The following is a 19,600-nucleotide window of genomic DNA, read 5'->3' as shown; positions in this document are numbered from 1 at the left end:
TTGGACAGGGGCTACAGCAATAGAACCATTAAACATGGTTATCACAGAGCCAAGATTACCCCGAGGGCAAAGTTACTGGCCCAGGCTCCCAAAAAACAGGAAGCCTATGATCCAGTGATACGGTTCATTGGCACTTATAACGAAAGGTGGAACACGATGCGTGAGATAATAAATAAACACTGGTCGGTCTTATTGACCGATCCAGTGTTGGCCGATAACCTCTCAGGCCGCCCATCAATGACATCAAGGCGAGCCAAAAATCTGAGAGACCTTTTGGTTAGAAGCCATTATGTTCCTCCCAAAAGTACCATCTTTGGCTCTAGGGGACCACTACAGGGTTGTTTCCCTTGTGGTCATTGCCTTGCCTGCAGAAATGTCATTCGTAGCACACAATTTTATTCCTCTGATGGCAATAAAATCTTTAATATCAAACAGTATATCACGTGTGGCACTACACACGTGGTATACTTTGCCACCTGTACTTGCCCCCTGACCTATGTGGGGCTCACATCACGTGAGCTCCGCATTAGGGTAAGGGAACACGTTAGAGACATTTCTGCAGCCAGGGCAGTAATAGATACCACACTATTAAAAACACTGCCAAGGCATTTTAAGTCTCACCACTCCTGTGACCCCTCACAGTTACAAATTAGAGGTATTGATGTGATAGATGGGGGGATCAGGGGTGGTGACCTTAGAAAGCGATTGGCACAATGTGAAACAAAATGGATTCTCACATTGAACACCATGACACCTATGGGCCTTAATGAAACCGTCAGTTATGCTCCATTCTTGTGAATTAACATGTGCCCCTTCCTACCCAGCTTAATTATGACATCCTCCGAGTGATCATTAGTACCCCACTGTAATTCTTGTTCGTGTTTTTATTATTGATTTTAATTCTATCTCTGGTCCTGTTGTTCTAATGCCGGTTTTTCTTATTTGGATTTTTCCTTTGTCATAGGCAAAATCACTATATAATCATATGGATTTCCTAGAAAACTCCTGGTGTGGTACCACTTTAAATTGTGAAGTAAATGTACATCTTTATAGCATGTAACTTATCCGCTCCCGGCACTCATGTGCGCATGCCCGGGTCCTCTGCATCTCTCCGTGTTGTTGCCGCTGTCTGTTGCCTGCGCATGCGCGGGAGCTATGGCGACGCGTCCTCCGCTCCCGCGCATGCGCACATTGGTGTGACGGCGTCGCATCACGCGAGAGCTGCCGGACGGATCTGCGCATGCGCCGTTACGTGACTTCCGGGTACGGAATCGGCGCCACCATTTAAAAACCGGCACTCTTGGGACGTACACCATGGCACCCCTTCCCCTGAAGAAGATAAAGAACGCTTCAATCGCAACGTACGTCGGGCAGCCTGGGGACCACGATCCTGGACCATCGGTGTGCATCTGCCGTTTATGTGTTGGACACTTATCAGCAATTCCGGGTATGACTTCTGACATATTGAAGTGACAACCCACTAGGGAAAGCGTATGAACCCCTCTAGGTCCTTTAACCTCTTCAAATGTTCATTTCTACTGGTTTGTTCATTAGGTGGTCATAATCAATTGCCTCAATATTGCCACATTATGGTTTAATGTAATTATAGTAACTTTCATGTATATTATACTGCATAATACATGTTGTACCGTATTTGGCAATTAAGGGCTAGACTCCAGAACTAGAGGAGTGACATTATATGAGGGTAAATCTTTTGGACCTCCTTAGGTGGAGCAATCCTGTCATACCATATATTGCTGGTTTGTGTAAACTGCTATTGTCTGAATACTACTGTAATAGTGTACACTGTATATCATGTGTGGCTTTTATGCAGTTTAAGCCTTACATGTGGTGGACGTGCTGCAGTTCTGCCACATATGGGGCAGTGTTATACCCTTACACGGAAAATCTGAATGTATACATGCAGTTGATTGTTCCAATAGCTGTGATTTATTGTTGACATGGATGCAATTCCTGGTGTGGTCCAGGTTTTATATTTTTACTAATACTTACAAGTTGTGTCACCACCATTGTGAATAAATATGTACACTTTGCACTTTAGAAACTCGTTTGTTCTCCTTGTTTAAGAATAAGGCAATTATATATATAGATATATATATATTGTGATAACACGCTCGGGGATCGCCTTTGCGGGTTCAAAAGGCACGTACTCACCTCAGGCAGACAGTCGAATTCCAGGTGTAACTGACGCTTGGTCAGGTTTATTGCAGTGAAGCAAAAACAAAAAAAAAAACACCAACAAAATAAATCCTTGCCTGTCCGGCGCTAACTAAACAGAATGATCTCATAACTACCAACTGGAGGGGCTTCTCCCTTCCAGCTAAACCTTACAAACATGAGCACTGCTCCCACTCACAAGTGTCTCCTACACAGACAGGCTTTCTGTGTTCCCAGATGGAGACCCTCCCCCAACTTCCCAGACTCCTTTTACATCCCACATGAGTCTCACATATCCCCCCCCTCTGCTCAGACCACCTCGGCTGAGCAACGGCACCCACAAAACAGTGCACACGAGACAGGGCATCAGCATTCCCCATCTGCACCCCAGGGCGGTGCTCTACTGTAAGACGGTAGGCCTGAAGCGAAAGAAACCACCGGGTCACTCGGCCATTCCGTTCCCTATTCAAGTACATCCACTTGAGAGGGGCATGGTCAGTGATCAGCCGTAACGTCCTTCCAACCAAGTAATATTTAAAGGACTCTGGAGCCCACTTAATGGCTAAGCATTCTTTTTCCACTATTGCATATTTCCGTTCATGCTTATTTAGTTTCCGACTAAGACAAAGGACCGGATGTTCCTCTCCGTCCTTCAGTTGTGACAATTCGGCCCCTATACCGGTGTCAGAAGCGTCCGTTTGGACCATGAACTCGCTGTGGAAGTCAGGAGTCACTAGCACAGGTTGAGAGCAAAGAGCTAGTTTCAAGTTACGGAAGGCTTCTTCGGCTGCCGGGGTCCATTTGATCATGACAGAGTCTTTCATTTTGGTAAGATCTGTCAGGATAACAGCGGTAGCCGCAAAATTGGGAATGAACCGTCGGTAATAGCCGGCTATTCCCAAAAAAGCTCTCACCTGCTTCTTGTTGACTGGTTGCGGCCAGTTCTGAATGGCTTGTATCTTGTCAATCTGGGGCTTAACGATTCCCCTCCCAATTACGTATCCCAAATACCGGGCTTCTTCCAGCCCGATATCACATTTCTTGGAGTTTGCGGTTAGACCTGCCTCCCGCAAGTCCTCAATCACGGCCTGTAGTTTCTGGAGGTGTGTCTCCCAGTCCAGGCTGTATATAACCATGTCATCCAAATACGCAGAAGCGTACTGCCTATGGGGCCTCAGGACTCGGTCCATCAGCCTTTGAAAGGTTGCCGGCGCCCCGTGAAGTCCAAACGGCATATACACATACTGGTATAAACCGTCCGGTGTAGAAAACGCAGTTTTCTCTTTAGCGGCCTCCGTTAGTGGGATCTGCCAATAGCCCTTCGTTAAGTCTAGGGTCGTGATATACCAGGCTTTTCCAAACCAATCTATTAATTCGTCGACCCGTGGCATAGGGTAGGCATCAAATTTGGAGACCGCATTTAGTCTCCTGAAGTCATTGCAGAATCGAATGGAGCCGTCTGGTTTCAGTATTAACACAATCGGACTTGACCAGGCACTATGCGATTCCTCGATTACACCTAACTCTAACATGGTCTTCACTTCTCGGGAGACAGCTTCCCGCCGAGCTTCCGGTATTCTGTAGGGCTTTACCTGAACTGTTACCCCGGGCTCTCTTATGATATCATGTTTAATGAGAGTGGTCTGCCCGGGCTTTTCTGAGAAAAACTCGTGATTGTTGATTACAAACTGCTTGACGTCTGTCTTTTGCCACTCCGACAGCGTCTCCGCAATCCTAACCTCCGGTATAGTCTGCTTGCAGACCGGATGGGCCAGACCTGCTGACAGAGCTGAACGGTCCTTCCAGGGTTTTATCAGATTCACGTGATAAATCTGTTCAGGCTTCCTTTTACCAGCCTGGTACACTTTGTAGTTTACCTCACCCACCCGTTCCATAATTTCAAAGGGGCCTTGCCACTTTGCCAGGAATTTGCTTTCCGCCGTGGGGACCAGGATCAACACCCTATCTCCAGGTGCAAAAGTACGGATCTTGGCCCCCCTATCATAAATCCTTTTCTGTGCTCCTTGAGCCTGTATCATATGCTCTTTAACGATGGGCATCACCGCTGCAATACGGTCCTGCATTTGGGTTACATGGTCTATTACGCTTTTGAACGGGGTGATCTGTCCCTCCCAGGTTTCCTTAGCGACATCCAACAGTCCACGTCGGGTGTACGGAAGCTCTAAAGGCGAGAACCCAGTGGAAGACTGAGGCACCTCCCGGATGGCAAAAAGCAAATACGGGAGTAAGTAGTCCCAGTTCTTCCCGTCCTTGTCTATCACCTTTCGGAGCATCTGTTTCAAGGTTTTGTTAAACCGTTCGACCAGTCCATCCGTTTGAGGGTGATACATGGAGGTGCGTAACTGTGCTATTTGTAACAGCCTGCAGAGCTCTTTCATTACTTTGGACATAAAGAGGGTCCCTTGGTCTGTATTTGTTTTGGGACACCGACCGGACTAAACACATGGACCAGCTCCTTGGCAATGGTCTTGGTAGCTGTGTTACGCAAAGGGATGGCCCCGGGGTAACGTGTGGCATAATCCAAGATGACAAGGATGTGCTGGTGTCCTCGTGCAGACTTGGGGAGGGGTCCCAATAGATCCATCTCAATCTCAAATGGGATCTTGATGATGGGCAGAGGTACTAAGGGGCTACAGAAACGGGGCCTAGGTGCAGAGATTTGGCAGTCGGAACAAGACTCGCAATAGGTGCGAATATCGTGATGCATGCCTGGCCAAACAAAACAGTGTAATATCCTTTCGGTGTTTTTTTGGAACCCCAGGTGACCCCCCATCACGTGTGCGTGTGACAGGTCAAGCACTCTCCGCCTGTAGGATTTCGGCAAACCAATCGTTGCACTGTGTCGCCCCCCTTCTTCTCTATCTGATAGAGCAAGTCATTCTCCAGGGCCATGTAGGGGTAAGCCAGCCTAGTACCAGCATCCACCTGCACCCCGTTTATCATTTTAACATTTTTTTATAGCCTGAGAAAGGGTAGGATCTCTCATTTGCTCACTTTGGAAGTCATCTTTCTGGACTTCCGAATTCAGCCAACCAGAAGGTTGACAGCCGCCCACGTCTACCCCTGCCCTGGGTTCATCGGTATCGCCCGCCAGAACTGAAAATGGGAACTCGAGGTTGTTCTCAGCGGATTCCTTCTCTGGCTCCTCTTGTGGGGCATCCTCTAGTGGCTCCGGGCCCACACAAGGTGTGGGAGAAGAACAATCTGTGCTGCTACCCTGGGGTACTAATTGGTTCATCCACAAATGCCAAAAGTGGGGAAAATCCCTGCCCAAAATGATATCATGCAATAACGCTGGGACTAGTCCCACCTTATGACGCACAGACCCATAGGGCGTAGTAATGCAGGAGACCGGTGTGAGGTACGAGCAGGTGTCTCCATGCACATGTCACAAAAAATGTATCTGATGATCCCATTGGGACTGCCACCAGACTGGCCTTTACCAGAGTCACCACACTTCCCGAGTCTAACAGTGCAACAACAGTATTGCCATTAATGGACACTTTACACAGGTGTTTTTTCATATCGCCTTGACATGCCGCACTACACACTACCCGTGCAACAATAGCCATGCGTTTTTCAAAGTCTGTGACATCGCACTGCATCGGTTCTGTAGTTACTGGACAGTTCGCAGCAATGTGGCTCACCTCCTGGCAGCGGAAACACCTCAAGGGCCCCTTGCTAAGACCATAGTTTGGCACCTTAGGCCTCACAGGGCCAGCAGTCCTATTTTCCTCCTCAACTGCCTTAGAATATTTTCCTCCTCCCCTAGATCCTGGAACAGTCTTACCAGATCATCGTCGAGAAGGGGAAGAGAGAGGATGTGTAGCATCGTCCATAAGTCCTTCTTCCAAGGAATAATGCTCCACTAGATCCACTAGCTGATCCGCTGTCGTGGGGTTTCCATGGCTTACCCATTTTCTCAGAGCTTGTGGTAAAGCTCTTAGGTACTTAACGAGGATGATTCTTTGTATCATCTCTGGCGCCGTCAAAACCTCAGGCTGTAGCCATTTCTTGGTCAAGTGAATAAGGTCGAACATCTGTGACCGCGGTGGTTTATCGGGCTGATAAGTCCATTAGTGAACTCTCTGTGCTTGCACGGCCGTCGTCACTCCCAGCCGGGCCAGGATCTCGGCTTTTAGTTTATCAAAGTCATGCGCTGCTTCAGGCTCGAGATCAAAGTAGGCTTTTTGGGCCTCACGTGCCAGAAACGGGGCAAGCAAGCCGGCCCATCGCTCCTTTGGCCACTTTTCCCGCTCCGCCATCCGTTCAAACGTGGTCAGGTAAGCTTCCACATCATCCTCTGTGGTCAGTTTTTGCCAGTACCAACTCACATGGATCACCCTCTGGTCGGCCTCAGCATTAACCTCAGGTACGGTCGCCAGACGCAGCGCCACCTGCTGCAAAAGTTGGCGGTCTCTAACAGTCGTTTCCACCAGTTCCTTCAACTGTGCTGACATCAGGCGATTAGCTTCTTGCTGCACACCAGTGGATTGTACCAGCGCTTTCACCACGTCATCCATTATGAGGCGTTTTAACGTGCTTGCCCGCATTCTCCACCACAATGTGATAACACACTCGGGGATCGCCTTTGCTGGTTTCAAAGGGCACGTATTCACCTCAGGCAGACAGCCGAATTCCAGGTGTAACTGACGCTTGGTCAGGTTTATTGCAGTGAAGCATAAACAAAAAAAACACCAACAAAATAAAACCTTGCCTGTCCGGCGCTAACTATAAAGGATGATCTCCTAACTACTAACTGGAGGGCTTTTCCCTTCCAGCTAAACCTTACAAACATGAGCACTGCTCCCACTCACAAGTGTCTCCTACACAGACAGGCTTTCTGTGTTCCCAGATGGAGACCCTCCCCCAACTTCCCAGACTCCTTTTACATCCGTCCTTCACCTCCCATTAATCCATTAGTAGCCAGGTGATCCTGACCAGGCTAAAGGCCCAGTCACACACAACGACTTACCAGCGATCCCAAAAACGATGCGACCTGATAGGGATCGCAGGTAAGTGCTGGGAGGTCGCAGGTGAGATGTCACACAGTCAGATCTTACCAGCGATGCAGGAACAATACAGGTCGCAGTAGCGACCTGTATAACAATCTCAGCAGTCACTGTGACCCTGTCACACAGTGTCAAACACAGCGATGTGTCCTGCCCAGCAGGACATCGCCTTTGAAGAAAATGGCCTGGACCATTCTGCAACGACTAGAGATCTCACAGCAGGGGCCTGATCGCTGGTAGGTGTCACACATAACAAGATCGCTAATGGGATCGCTACTGCGTCACGGAAACCGTGACTCAGCTGCGATCTCGCTAGCGATCTCGTTATGTGTGACGGTACCTTTAGTCACATAGGATCGATACCGGGGTGAGATATACCTACCCTTATCCACTAATCCCACATGAGTCTCACAATATATATATATATATATATATATATATATATATATATATATATATATATATATATATATATAATATATATATATAGCACAAGCACATACATATATATCTATATATATAATTGCCTTATTCTGTCTGTCTGTCAGTCTTGCTCCAAAATTGTGTCCTTACGGTGACACAAAGCTGATTGGCCGCTGGGCTCGCCATGGCCCCGCCCCCCCCGCACTGATTGGCCGCTCGCCCAGGCTCCGCCCGCACACGGATTGGCCGGACGCTCGCCCCGGCTCTGCCCCCCACACGGATTGGCCTCTCGCCCCGGCACCCTGCACGCATTGGCAACTCGGCCACGCCCCGCCCCCCTCACGCAATGCACGCTCGCTCTGGCCCCGCCCCCCGCACGCATTCCCCAAACCGACACGGAGCCACGAGTCCCAGGTGAGTACTGTACCCCCGGGAGCCCACATCAGCGTACGCCGCCAACCCAGCCGACACATACCCTCGCATTGCTGGGGTTGCCGCCGTATGCTGGTGTGGGCTCCCGTGCGAGCGGGGGACGGGATACGCTGTGTGAGACTGTGACCGGGGTTATCTATGACGGCCGGTATGTCTCGCCCCGATTGTGCTCACTCCATGATAGAAAGTAGATCCACTCCAGGGTTAATGCTGTTTCCCTACAGGCTGAAGGAACGGTTAAATGGAAACAGGAACGAGGGCAGGTGTGCCGGGTGTGAGGGAGTGAACAGAACTCCCTGAGTTCTCTGCTGGAGAGGCACATGTATATTGTTGTGGACTTTTGTTTGGACATTAAACCGTGTGCTGTGAACCTTAATGCCTGGATCCCGTGTCTTCTGCTGCGCAGCCGACCGTGCTACCTCACAGCTGGTAACCATGGTAGCATAGTTACCAGCGAATCAAGGTCCTGCAGCGGCGGAACATACACATGCACACACATAACAACACACACACACATCAGATCACACACACATCAGATCGCATCCACACACTCACAACATCCTGGGATATTGCTTGCTTCTCGGCGGCGATACTGTGGAGTGACCTTCCAGGACCTGCCGGAGGATCACATGGCCAGAAGCATGTGGTATCTCCGGATGTTGTGAGTGTGAGCGCGTATGTGCGATATCTTCAGTGTGTGTGTGAGTGTATGCGATCGGATGTGTGTGAGTGTGTTCAGATGTGTGAGTGTGTGTGTGTGAGTGTATGCGATCGGATCTGTGAGTGTCGGCAGAGGAGCACGGTGTGCTGGGGGAGGCTGGGAGGAGAGAGGCTGATCCTAGGGAAGGCTGGGAGGGGGAGGCTGATGCTGGGGGAAGTTGGGAGGCGAGAGGCTGATGCTGGGGAAGGCTGGGAGGAGAGAGGCTGATGCTGGGGTAGGCTGATGCTGGGGTAGGCTGATGCTGGGGTAGGCTGATGCTGGGGTAGGCTGATGCTGGGGGAGGCTGGGAGGGTGTAGGCTGATGCTGGGGTAGGCTGATGCTGGGGTAGGCTGATGCTGGGGGAGGCTGGGAGGGTGTAGGCTGATGCTGGGGGAGGCTGAGAGGAGAGAGGCTGATGCTGGGGGAGGCTGGGAGGAGAGAGGCTGATGCTGGGGGAGGCTGGGAGGAGAGAGGCTGATGCTGGGGGAGGCTGGGAAAGGGAGGCTGATGCTGGGGGAGGCTGGGAGGAGGGAGGCTGGGAGTAGCGAGGCTGATCCTGGGGAAGGCTGGGAGGGGGAGGCTGATGTTGGGGGAGGCTGGGAGGAGAGAGGCTGATGCTGGAGGAGGCTGGGAGGAGAGAGGCTGATGCTGGGGGAGGCTGGGAGGAGAGAGGCTGATGCTGGGGGAGGCTGGGAGGAGAGAGGCTGATGCTGGGGGAGGCTGATGCTGGGGGAGGCTGGGAGGGGGAGGCTGATGCTGGGGGAGGCTGGGAGGAGGGAGGCAGGGAGGGGGGAGGCTGAGAGAAGAGAGGCTGATGCTGGCGGAGGCTGAGGCTGGGAGGAGAGAGGCTGATGCTGGGGACAGAGAGGCTGATGCTGGGGACAGAGAGGCTGATGCTGGGGACAGAGAGGCTGATGCTGGGGACAGAGAGGCTGATGCTGGGGACAGAGAGGCTGATGCTGGGAGGAGAGAGGCTGATGCTGGGAGGAGAGAGGCTGATGCTGGGAGGAGAGAGGATGATGCTGGGAGGAGAGGATGATGCTGGGAGGAGAGAGGCTGATGCTGGTGCAGCATGGGGGATGGAGCACGATGGGGAGTGCGCAGCATGGGGGATGGAGCACGTTTGGGAGTGCGCAGCATGGCGGATGGTGCACATTTGGGAGTGCGCAGCATGGCGGATGGACCACAATTGGGAGTGCGCAGCATGGCGGATGGAGCACGTTTGGGAGTGCGCAGCATGGCGGATGGAGCGCGTTTGGGAGTTCGCAGCATGGAGGATGGAGCGCGTTTGGGAGTTCGCAGCATGGCGGATGGACCACGTTTGGGAGTGCGCAGCATGGCGGATGGAGCATGTTTAGGAGTGCGCAGCATGGGGGATGGAGCACCTTTGGGAGTGCGCAGCATGGCGGTTGGAGCACGATGGGGGGTGCGCAGCATGGGGGATGGAGCACGATGGGAGGTGCACACCTCCCCCCAACACACACACACACACACACACACACACACAACACACCACACACACACTGGGAACCACAAACACCGCCCTACACAGACACCCACACACACAGACAACGCTGCACACACACAACACCCAACACACAAACACCGCGGCATACATAAATATACGCACATACCACGCAACACACACACATTGCACAAAACATACCTCCCCCCAAAACACACCACACCCACACAAACCACGCAACACACACAACGTTACAGACACACAGCGCTCCACAAACAACGCAACACATGCAACCCACATACAACACCGCTCTCACCCCCCGCCACACCCAGACAACACCCAGAACATGTACAGCGCCCTACACAAACACTTGGTAACTACAGACAACAACATATATATATATATATATATATATATATATATAACAAAAATCATACATTAACTAACTACACAATACGTAAATTCTAGAATACCCGATGCGTAGAATCGGGCCACCTTCTAGTGTGTATGTATATATATATATATATATATATATATATATATATATATATATATATATATATATATAGGAGACTACACATAGCCTCTTATATAAACTTCTGAGCCTATGTGGGGGCTCATAAATTATATAGGAGGCAAGGTGGGGCTCAAAGTATAAAGGAGGCTATGTAGGGGCTCGTGCTGCATATATGAAGCTATGTGGGGCTCATAATGTATATACAGAAGGCTATGTGGGGCTCTACGTATTTAAGAGGCTATTCAATGACTCAATCTGTATATAGGATGTGGAACTCATAATGAATATAATCAAGCTATGTGGGGCTTCTATTGAGGGCTCATACTGTGTATACAAGGCTATGTGGGGGCTCATACTCTGTATAGGAGGCTATGTGGGTGCTTATTCTGTATATAGGAGGCTATGTGCTTGTTCATACTGTATATATGATGCTATGTGGGGCTCATAATGTATATAGCAGGATAAGTGAGGCTCATAATGGATTTAGGAAGCTATCTGAGGACTCATGCTGTATTTAGGAGGCTATGTGGGGGCTCATACTATATTTAGGAGCCTATGTGCTCGATAATACTGTATATATGAGGCTATGCGGGGCTCATAATTACATATGAGGCTATGTGGGGGGCTTATGATGTATATAGGAGGCTATGTGGGGGCTTATACTGTATTTAGAAGGCAATGCACTTGCTCATAATATATATAGGAGGCTATGTGGGGCTCATGATTGATTTAGGAGGCTATGTGAGGGCACATGCTGTTTATATGAGGCTATGTGGGGCTCATAATATATATAGGAAGCTATGTGGGGCTCTTACTGTATATACAAGGCTATGTGGGGGCTCATTCTATAAATACAGTGCCTACAAGTAGTATTCAACCCCCTGCAGATTTAGCAGGTTTGATAAGATGCAAATAAGTTAGATCCTGCAAACTTCAAACAAGAGCAGGATTTATTAACAGATGCATAAATCTTACAAACCAACAAGTTATGTTGCTCAGTTAAATTTGAATAAATTTTCAACATAAAAGTGTGGGTCAATTATTATTCAACCCCTAGGTTTAATATATTGTGGAATAACCCTTGTTTGCAATTACAGCTAATAATCGTCTTTTATAAGACCTGATCAGGCCGGCACAGGTCTCTGGAGTTATCTTGGCCCACTCCTCCATGCAGATCTTCTCCAAGTTATCTAGGTTCTTTGGATGTCTCATGTGGACTTTAATCTTGAGCTCCTTCCACAAGTTTTCAATTGGGTTAAGGTCAGGAGACTGACTAGGCCACTGCAACACCTTGATTTTTTTCCTCTTGAACCAGGCCTTGGTTTTCTTGGCTGTGTGCTTTGGGTCGTTGTCTTGTTGGAAGAAGAAATGACGACCCATCTTAAGATCCTTGATGGAGGAGCGGAGGTTCTTGGCCAAAATCTCCAGGTAGGCCGTGCTATCCATCTTCCCATGGATGCGGACCAGATGGCCAGGCCCCTTGGCTGAGAAACAACCCCACAGCATGATGCTGTCACCACCATGCTTTACTGTAGGGATGGTATTCTTGGGGTCGTATGCAGTGCCATCCAGTCTCCAAACATCACGTGTGTGGTTGGCACCAAAGATCTCGATCTTGGTCTCATCAGACCAGAGAACCTTGAACCAGTCTGTCTCAGAGTCCTCCAAGTGATCATGAGCAAACTGTAGACGAGCCTTGACATGACGCTTTGAAAGTAAAGGTACCTTACGGGCTCGTCTGGAACGGAGACCATTGCGGTGGAGTACGTTACTTATGGTATTGACTGAAACCAATGTCCCCACTGCCATGAGATCTTCCCGGAGCTCCTTCCTTGTTGTCCTTGGGTTAGCCTTGACTCTTCGGACAAGCCTGGCCTCGGCACGGGTGGAAACTTTCAAAGGCTGTCCAGGCCGTGGAAGGCTAACAGTAGTTCCATAAGCCTTCCACTTCCGGATGATGCTCCCAACAGTGGAGACAGGTAGGGCCAACTCCTTGGAAAGGGTTTTGTACCCCTTGCCAGCCTTGTGACCCTCCACGATCTTGTCTCTGATGGCCTTGGAATGCTGCTTTGTCTTTCCCATGTTGACCAAGTATGAGTGGTGTTCAAAAGTTTGGGGAGGGTCTTAATTAGTCAGAAAAGGCTGGAAAAAGAGAAAATTAATCCAAACATGTGAAGCTCATTGTTCTTTGTGCCTGAAATACTTCTTAATACTTTAGGGGAACCAAACAGAATTCTTGTGGTTTGAGGGGTTGAATAATAAATGACCCTCTGAATAAACTTTTCACAATTTAAAAAAAAAAGAAATAACATTCTTTTTTGCTGCAGTGCATTTCACACTTCCAGGCTGATCTACAGTCCAAATGTCACAATGCCAAGTTAATTCCGAATGTGTAAACCTGCTAAATCTGCAGGGGGTTGAATACTACTTGTAGGCACTGTGTATGAAGTTACGTGGGGGCTCATAATGTAGAAGGTTATGTGGGGGCTTACACTGTATTTAAGAGGCTATGTGCTTGCTCATACTGTATATACTGTAGGAGTATATGTGGGGCTCATTAAGTATATAGGAATATAAGTGGGGCTTCTAATGTGTATATGAAGCTATGCCCACATAAGGCTATTTGGGGTGTCAGAATGTACTGTATATAGGAGGCTATGTAGGCGCTCATAATGTATATAGCGGCTATTTGGTGCTTTAGGTTGTGACTTATTTCAATCTTAAAACTATAAAACTATATTTTTCATATGAAGGATTGCTCTTGGCATGTAAATTTCAAGAACGTGTAGCAACTAGGACATTCTTGTACGAGTAGGTTGTGTGGCTTTTTTCTCACCTCATCTCCTCTTAACATTTCAGAGCCATCAGTATCTCGAGCTTGGCTAGATTTTTGAGTTATTTCCCTCTCCAAATTGGCAATTTCTTCCTTTGCTTCCTGCAATTCTTCAGCTTTTGTCTCTTTCTTTCTTGAGATGATCGCAGCCTGAGAGAAAAGTCAAAACTGTGTATATTGATTTAATACAATATAAATTGTATCTTCAATATAAATGTCATAAATACCTTTCAAGATGCTACACTGGTTTGTTAAGTGCATTCTCATAAACACAACATTGCCAAAGAGCTTTGAATCATATAAGGAGCAGGCTGCTAAGATTTGTCAGCACAGAGTAAGACACACCTGTTGTCGAAAAAGAGTCAACTTGTCATCCACTGGATCATTTCTCATTCTCTTTTCAATCAGATGGTTAATTTCAACATTAACTTCTTGTATCTAAAATAAGTTAAGATGTATTAAGCCAATTTAATTTAGAATTCTAAGCAAGAAATAAAAAAAAAAAAATAAAAAAAAAATGAAAATGATTGACCTTTTGAATTATTTACAGACGTGGGATCAAACATACTCTAAAATTTAAAAGGTGGAAGAGGATTAGAAAACATTAAAATAAATGTAGCTTTCAGAGAATCACTGTGTCCCTGTACCAGAATATGAACACAAGTAATTTAATAGTCCAATTACTCATTTCATGATTTTTTCGTTTTTGCTCTTTTGCTTTACATCCCCCTTTTTTAAAGAGAGATAACTGTATTTATTCTTTTTAGTTGACATAGCTGTGCGATGGCTTGTTTTACGTGGGCCGGATAATCACTTTTAATGACAGCATTCAATCTACTTAAAACTGTGTAAAAGTTCCTGATCTGGTGGAAAAACAAACAAAACAAAACTTCAATTCTGCTTTGGAGTTTTATTTTAAGTACTGTATTTTTCAGACTATAAGACACACTTTTTCCCAAAAAAATTTGGGAGGAAAGTGGGGGGTACATTTTATGAGAGATGTGTCTCGCTTGATATATGTTGGTGGGGGGTATGGGGTCACATGAGGCAGGAGCAGAGTTGTGCTGCAGGAAGCAGCCGCTGGGGCGAACACATGTGCCAGCTGTTGAAAAAAATGGATATTCACTGCTGAAGTCAGTGCCAAGAGGTGGGTGGTATTATGGGTGATGGTAGCAGTGAATATTCATTTTCATTAATAGCAGTCACACCTGTTCGCCCCAACCGCTGATTTACCACAACTGCTGGGGCAATCGTGTAGAAAATGATTATTAACTGCTCATAACAACGAGCGTGGGAAGCAGTGAATATTCATTTTGGATTAGTCTACGGTCAACGTCAGGGTGTGACTGAGGACGCATGGCAGCAACATCATGCGCTGACATCGCTTACATGCCAAAGTCAGTTGCTGGAATGCAGCAGTAAAGGTCACCACTCACTAAATAAAATAAAGATCAAAACACTGGTAGGGCTCATTGGCTATTCATTCTTGATGGGACTACTTACAAGTAATGTACTTGGCTACATCTGGTAGTCCAAAAGGGAATGAAAAGAGCTATGTTTTGCATGTCCGGTCTATGCTCCATTCAGATGGAGCATTTCAGACTACCATTTGTGGGATCACAGTGTGCCAGAAGTTGGATCTTCACTGATCTTCAGGTTACCACCTACCCAATGGATAGGTGATAACATCTAAAAATGGGAATAATTTTTCAACATGTTGAAGTGATCACCAAACGTAACTAGCAGTCAGCAAAGGAATGAACTTCCAATTATTGTCCCACTAGTCAATGCAAGAATAATAAAAACTAACAGCAATATTCAAAGGCTGTAAATAAAATAGAGGATAAAGGAAGAGTGGGAGGAAAGATAGGAATGAGTAACAGACTTGGATGTGTTAGAAAGATTTGTGATCTAATTAGGATGATGGTGGTGCAGTGTGCTAATTTTTTGTATGTGCTTAAAATGTTATCAATCTGATAAAAACTGGGAAAGGAAGAAAACATGACTGCATGGTGAGAACAGTTATCATGTGCTGGTCTCTCATTTCCGCTTAGCTGTTTGAAGCACTAGATAAAATGCTGTGAAAAACAGCGTATGGGTATATGGCATGCTTTCAGATATACAAGGGTTCTGTTTGGCTGTGATTACTATACAGTGAAACAAGATATTTTTCAATTAAAGCTATTCTGAAGACACAGATACTGTATAAAACATAATGCTAGTAATAATTCTGCGCAGAGTTGCAGGCAATGTATATATACCTTGGCTTCAAGCTCTGAGAGATCAGACTGGTCAATTACTTGCTCATTCATTACTCTCTGCATGAAGCTCAGGGTCAGTCTCTTGTTCTCCAGTTCTTTAGGAAGCTTTTCAGAAACCATATATGAATTAAATTTAATTTCTTCTTCAACTCTTTTCATAAGACCTAAGGAAAATAAATATACCAATGAATACATTTGAAAGAATTCTGAAAGGAACTATCAAAGCATTTTGGGTTTAGGTATATGGGCTGGACACATGAGCTGATTTGGCACTATACACTGAAGACGCTGACTGTATTACACAGCCTGCAGCTGCCTCTAACAGCAGCATTTGGAATTAGTGACAATTGCTATTGTTTAACCTTTGAGATGCCCCCTTAATAATCAAGGACAGCAGCGTTTATATAGTTAAATCATGGGCGGCTATTTACTTGCCCATCAGCCTCCCATGACATAATCACTACTGCTGTCATCGCTAGAATGTTGGTAGCAGGTTGTTAAAGGGGTTTTCTAGTATAAAATGATAAGTCTGCAGTCACTAAGTGATTGCAGACTTATGAATCCTACTAGCAAGAAATGAGCAGACCTGTGGAAGTTTGCTTTGGCGGCAGCAGCCGAACTATAAGTTAAGATCGGTTTTGGACTTGGACTTGAACTGCTGAACCCTCACTGATTGGGCAGTTCGGGTGTTCGTCCACATTTAATCAGCCATAAACAGAGCACTTCCAAGGACGGGTGGGCGAGTTTTTACTTTTTCTTGTTTCTTTGTACACACTACATCTGATCATGCTGTTGTTACCCCCAGTGCGAGCCATTCAAACACTGCAAGTGACTCGTACTGGACTGAGGGCCAAGCGTACCCGATCACAGCGATGCTCACGGAAGTGGTGTTCATACGTAAAGCACCCGAACTCCGAATCCAAACTCTATTTATTATGTAAAGTCTGTATTTGGTAGAAACACCGAGTCGCAGGTTCGCTCATCTCTACTCCCAAAATATTGAGCGATGTCGCGCCCACTCCATACACTTGTATTGATCAAGGCCACGCCCACTAGTTGGGTTCTGTCCAGGAACATGCATCTCGCACAATTGCAGCCACATGACCGCTGTTCCCAGTTCAGAAATCGGTGAGTCCTTACAGTCTATAGTGAGTGCTCTGGGAGGATTCAGGAGTCTGAAGTCACATACAGTGAGACATACAGTGACTGCAGACTTATCATATTAGACCAGACAACTGCTTTCATTTGACAATATATAGAATTATTAAAGTTTAGCAATGTATTGTAAAAATGATCAAATGCACTAAATAAATGTGTAAAAATGTTGCCAAATAGTAGTAAAACATATAAAAAATTAAAAAATACCTGAATGTTAATATAATCCCCCCAAAAATTATTAAAAATAAAGTTGTGTTTACCTCCAAAGGGTACCAATCAAAGCTACAACTTGTCTAACAAAAAAAACCCAAACCCTTAGGCCTCTTTCACACGTCCATGTCTCCGGTACGTGTTTGGTCCGTTTCCTCATGTACCGGAGACACGGGCACACGTAGATAAGTCTGCGCTCACGTGCGTATTCTGCCATGGACCATGTGTACGTGTAGAGCATACGTGTGCCCGTGTGCTCCACACGTAGACATGTTTGTTTTTCTCCGGCATCACGGGTGTCACACGGAACGCAAACAGGTCACACGGAACACAAATTGACCACACGGATGTGTTCCGTGTGACAAACACCGGAGAAGACACATGTGTCTGCAAGAAAGAGAAAAAAAAAATAACTTTACTCACCTTCTCCAGCCCTGCTTTCTCTGCCGCTGCTCTCACTTGCTTCCGACCGCCGCTCATTATTCTCATTGCATATTCACTTCACTGCGGCCGGAAGCAGCATCAGCGGGAAGTCGACAGGACCGGAGACTGGAGATCAGCACCACGGACAGCGAAGCCAGGGACAGGTGAGTAGAAAGTTCCTGTTCTCCGTGTGTTATCACGGATAACACACGTGTGCCATAAACACGGCTCACAGAGGGCAATACGCACCTTTGACATGTACGTGAAAAACGTGCGTGATTTTCACAGACATGTGAAAGAGTCCTTACACAGCTCCGCCGATAAAACATTTACGGCTCTTTGCAGACTGGGAAACAAAAACACAAGTAACAAATTGGTGATGACGAATTGATCTTTGAAGTTCCATTAACAAGCTATTTACGGCGACTGTGCCACAATGCTTCCATGTAGAAAGAATAAAATATTTCATGGCAAAGGATGTGTTTAAAATGTGTTTTTATTTCCAATTATGTCTTTGGAGTCCTCCTGCGCATAGTGCTGGGCTTGAAAGAGCTCAGTAAATTGTTGATTACTAAAATATTGGGTTCAGAAGTAAGAAGCTATTTACTGTATATGATGACTCCATATTACATAGAACAAGAATTTGCAGTATTAGTGTGGCCAAATTAAATAGAAACAAGTCAAGAAAACCATAATAAGCACAAAAGTTAGGGGTGGGCCAAGATTTAACAGGCCACTTCCAAACCAGGTGGGATTGTGAATCCTGATGAGCTATTGGACTGCAAAGGGCACATATATTGTTTTATTTGCACACGGACCCTCTTCTGTCTATGCCCAATCCTGATGCAAGTATTTTTTCAATTGGGAGAGGGAGACATACAATTGTAGCAGAAAGAATCCCTTGAGACAACCAAACTTTGGGCATGTTGTAATACAACATTCCTACCCTTTATTCCGCCATCCCATTGAGAATATAGGTGCACTGTCCCAATACACATCATCCAACGCTACCAAAAGTCAAGAAGTCTAGCCAACAATTATTTAAACTATCCCAATAATCCCCAGAATTACTTTATTCTTATTCTTCATATGAGAAGCTGTTTAGTCATTTTAACTTAACAACTCTAATTCTGGTTTCAAGTACTCCTATAGTACTGGAGGTTAGTAGAAATAGTCTAACATATAAAGCTCAGTGTATGTATGTGTGTATGTGTCTATGTCCACTAAAGGAATCCGCACCGTCTCATTTACAATCACGAAATTTTGCACAGATGCCTCATGTGACCCAGGGAATGTCATAGACTGTTTCGACGGGAAAATTTAACCCCGCACTTTACAGTTAAGCTCCAAAATCCTGCTTCCATTAAACTGAATGGAGGTGGGAGCTAGAGGCTATTAGTAGCAACTGTCAGTGGTTGCTATAGGAACAAAATAAACTGTTAGTATAAGAAGCATGTGTGAGGTAATAATATGTCGGTGGGGAGACGGATAGAGAGAGACAGAAAGAGACAGGCAGGCAGACAGAGACAGACGTGGAAAGAGACAGACAGACAGCCGGGCAAAGAGACAGCCGGGCAAAGAGACAGACCGGGAAAGAGACAGACCGGGAAAGAGACAGACCGGGAAAGAGACAGACCGGGAAAGAGACAGACCGGGAAAGAGACAGACCGGGAAAGAGACAGACCGGGAAAGAGACAGACCGGGAAAGAGACAGACCGGGAAAGAGACAGACCGGGAAAGAGACAGACCGGGAAAGAGACAGACCGGGAAAGAGACAGACCGGGAAAGAGACAGACCGGGAAAGAGACAGACCGGGAAAGAGACAGACAAAGACAGATGAGGAAAGACACAGACGGGTAAAGAGAGAGACAGACAAACATACATATAGAGACAGACACAGAGAAGGAGACAGATAGACTGATACAAATACAGAGAGATAGAAACAGACAGACAGAGACATAGACAC

General features: G+C 46.6%; 1 protein-coding gene across 2 annotated transcripts in view; it reads right to left on the bottom strand.

The window, feature by feature from the left end:
- The window catches only part of IFT81 (intraflagellar transport 81), a 264,881-nt gene that overhangs the window by 118,594 nt on the left and 126,687 nt on the right, over positions 1 to 19,600 (bottom strand). For both annotated transcript variants that reach the window (XM_075341832.1, XM_075341833.1), the window contains exons 9-11: positions 15,844 to 16,007; positions 13,928 to 14,020; positions 13,586 to 13,732 (exon numbers count right to left, since the gene is read on the bottom strand). In XM_075341832.1, coding sequence (XP_075197947.1) covers positions 13,586 to 13,732; positions 13,928 to 14,020; positions 15,844 to 16,007 — 404 coding nt within the window. The remainder of the gene's footprint in view (positions 1 to 13,585; positions 13,733 to 13,927; positions 14,021 to 15,843; positions 16,008 to 19,600) is intronic.

The sequence above is a fragment of the Anomaloglossus baeobatrachus genome, chromosome 1, assembly GCF_048569485.1.
Source record: "Anomaloglossus baeobatrachus isolate aAnoBae1 chromosome 1, aAnoBae1.hap1, whole genome shotgun sequence".
NCBI classification, from domain to species: domain Eukaryota; kingdom Metazoa; phylum Chordata; class Amphibia; order Anura; family Aromobatidae; genus Anomaloglossus; species Anomaloglossus baeobatrachus.
The sequence above is the reverse complement of the archived record's forward strand: the minus strand, read 5'-3'. Positions and strand labels throughout refer to the sequence as shown.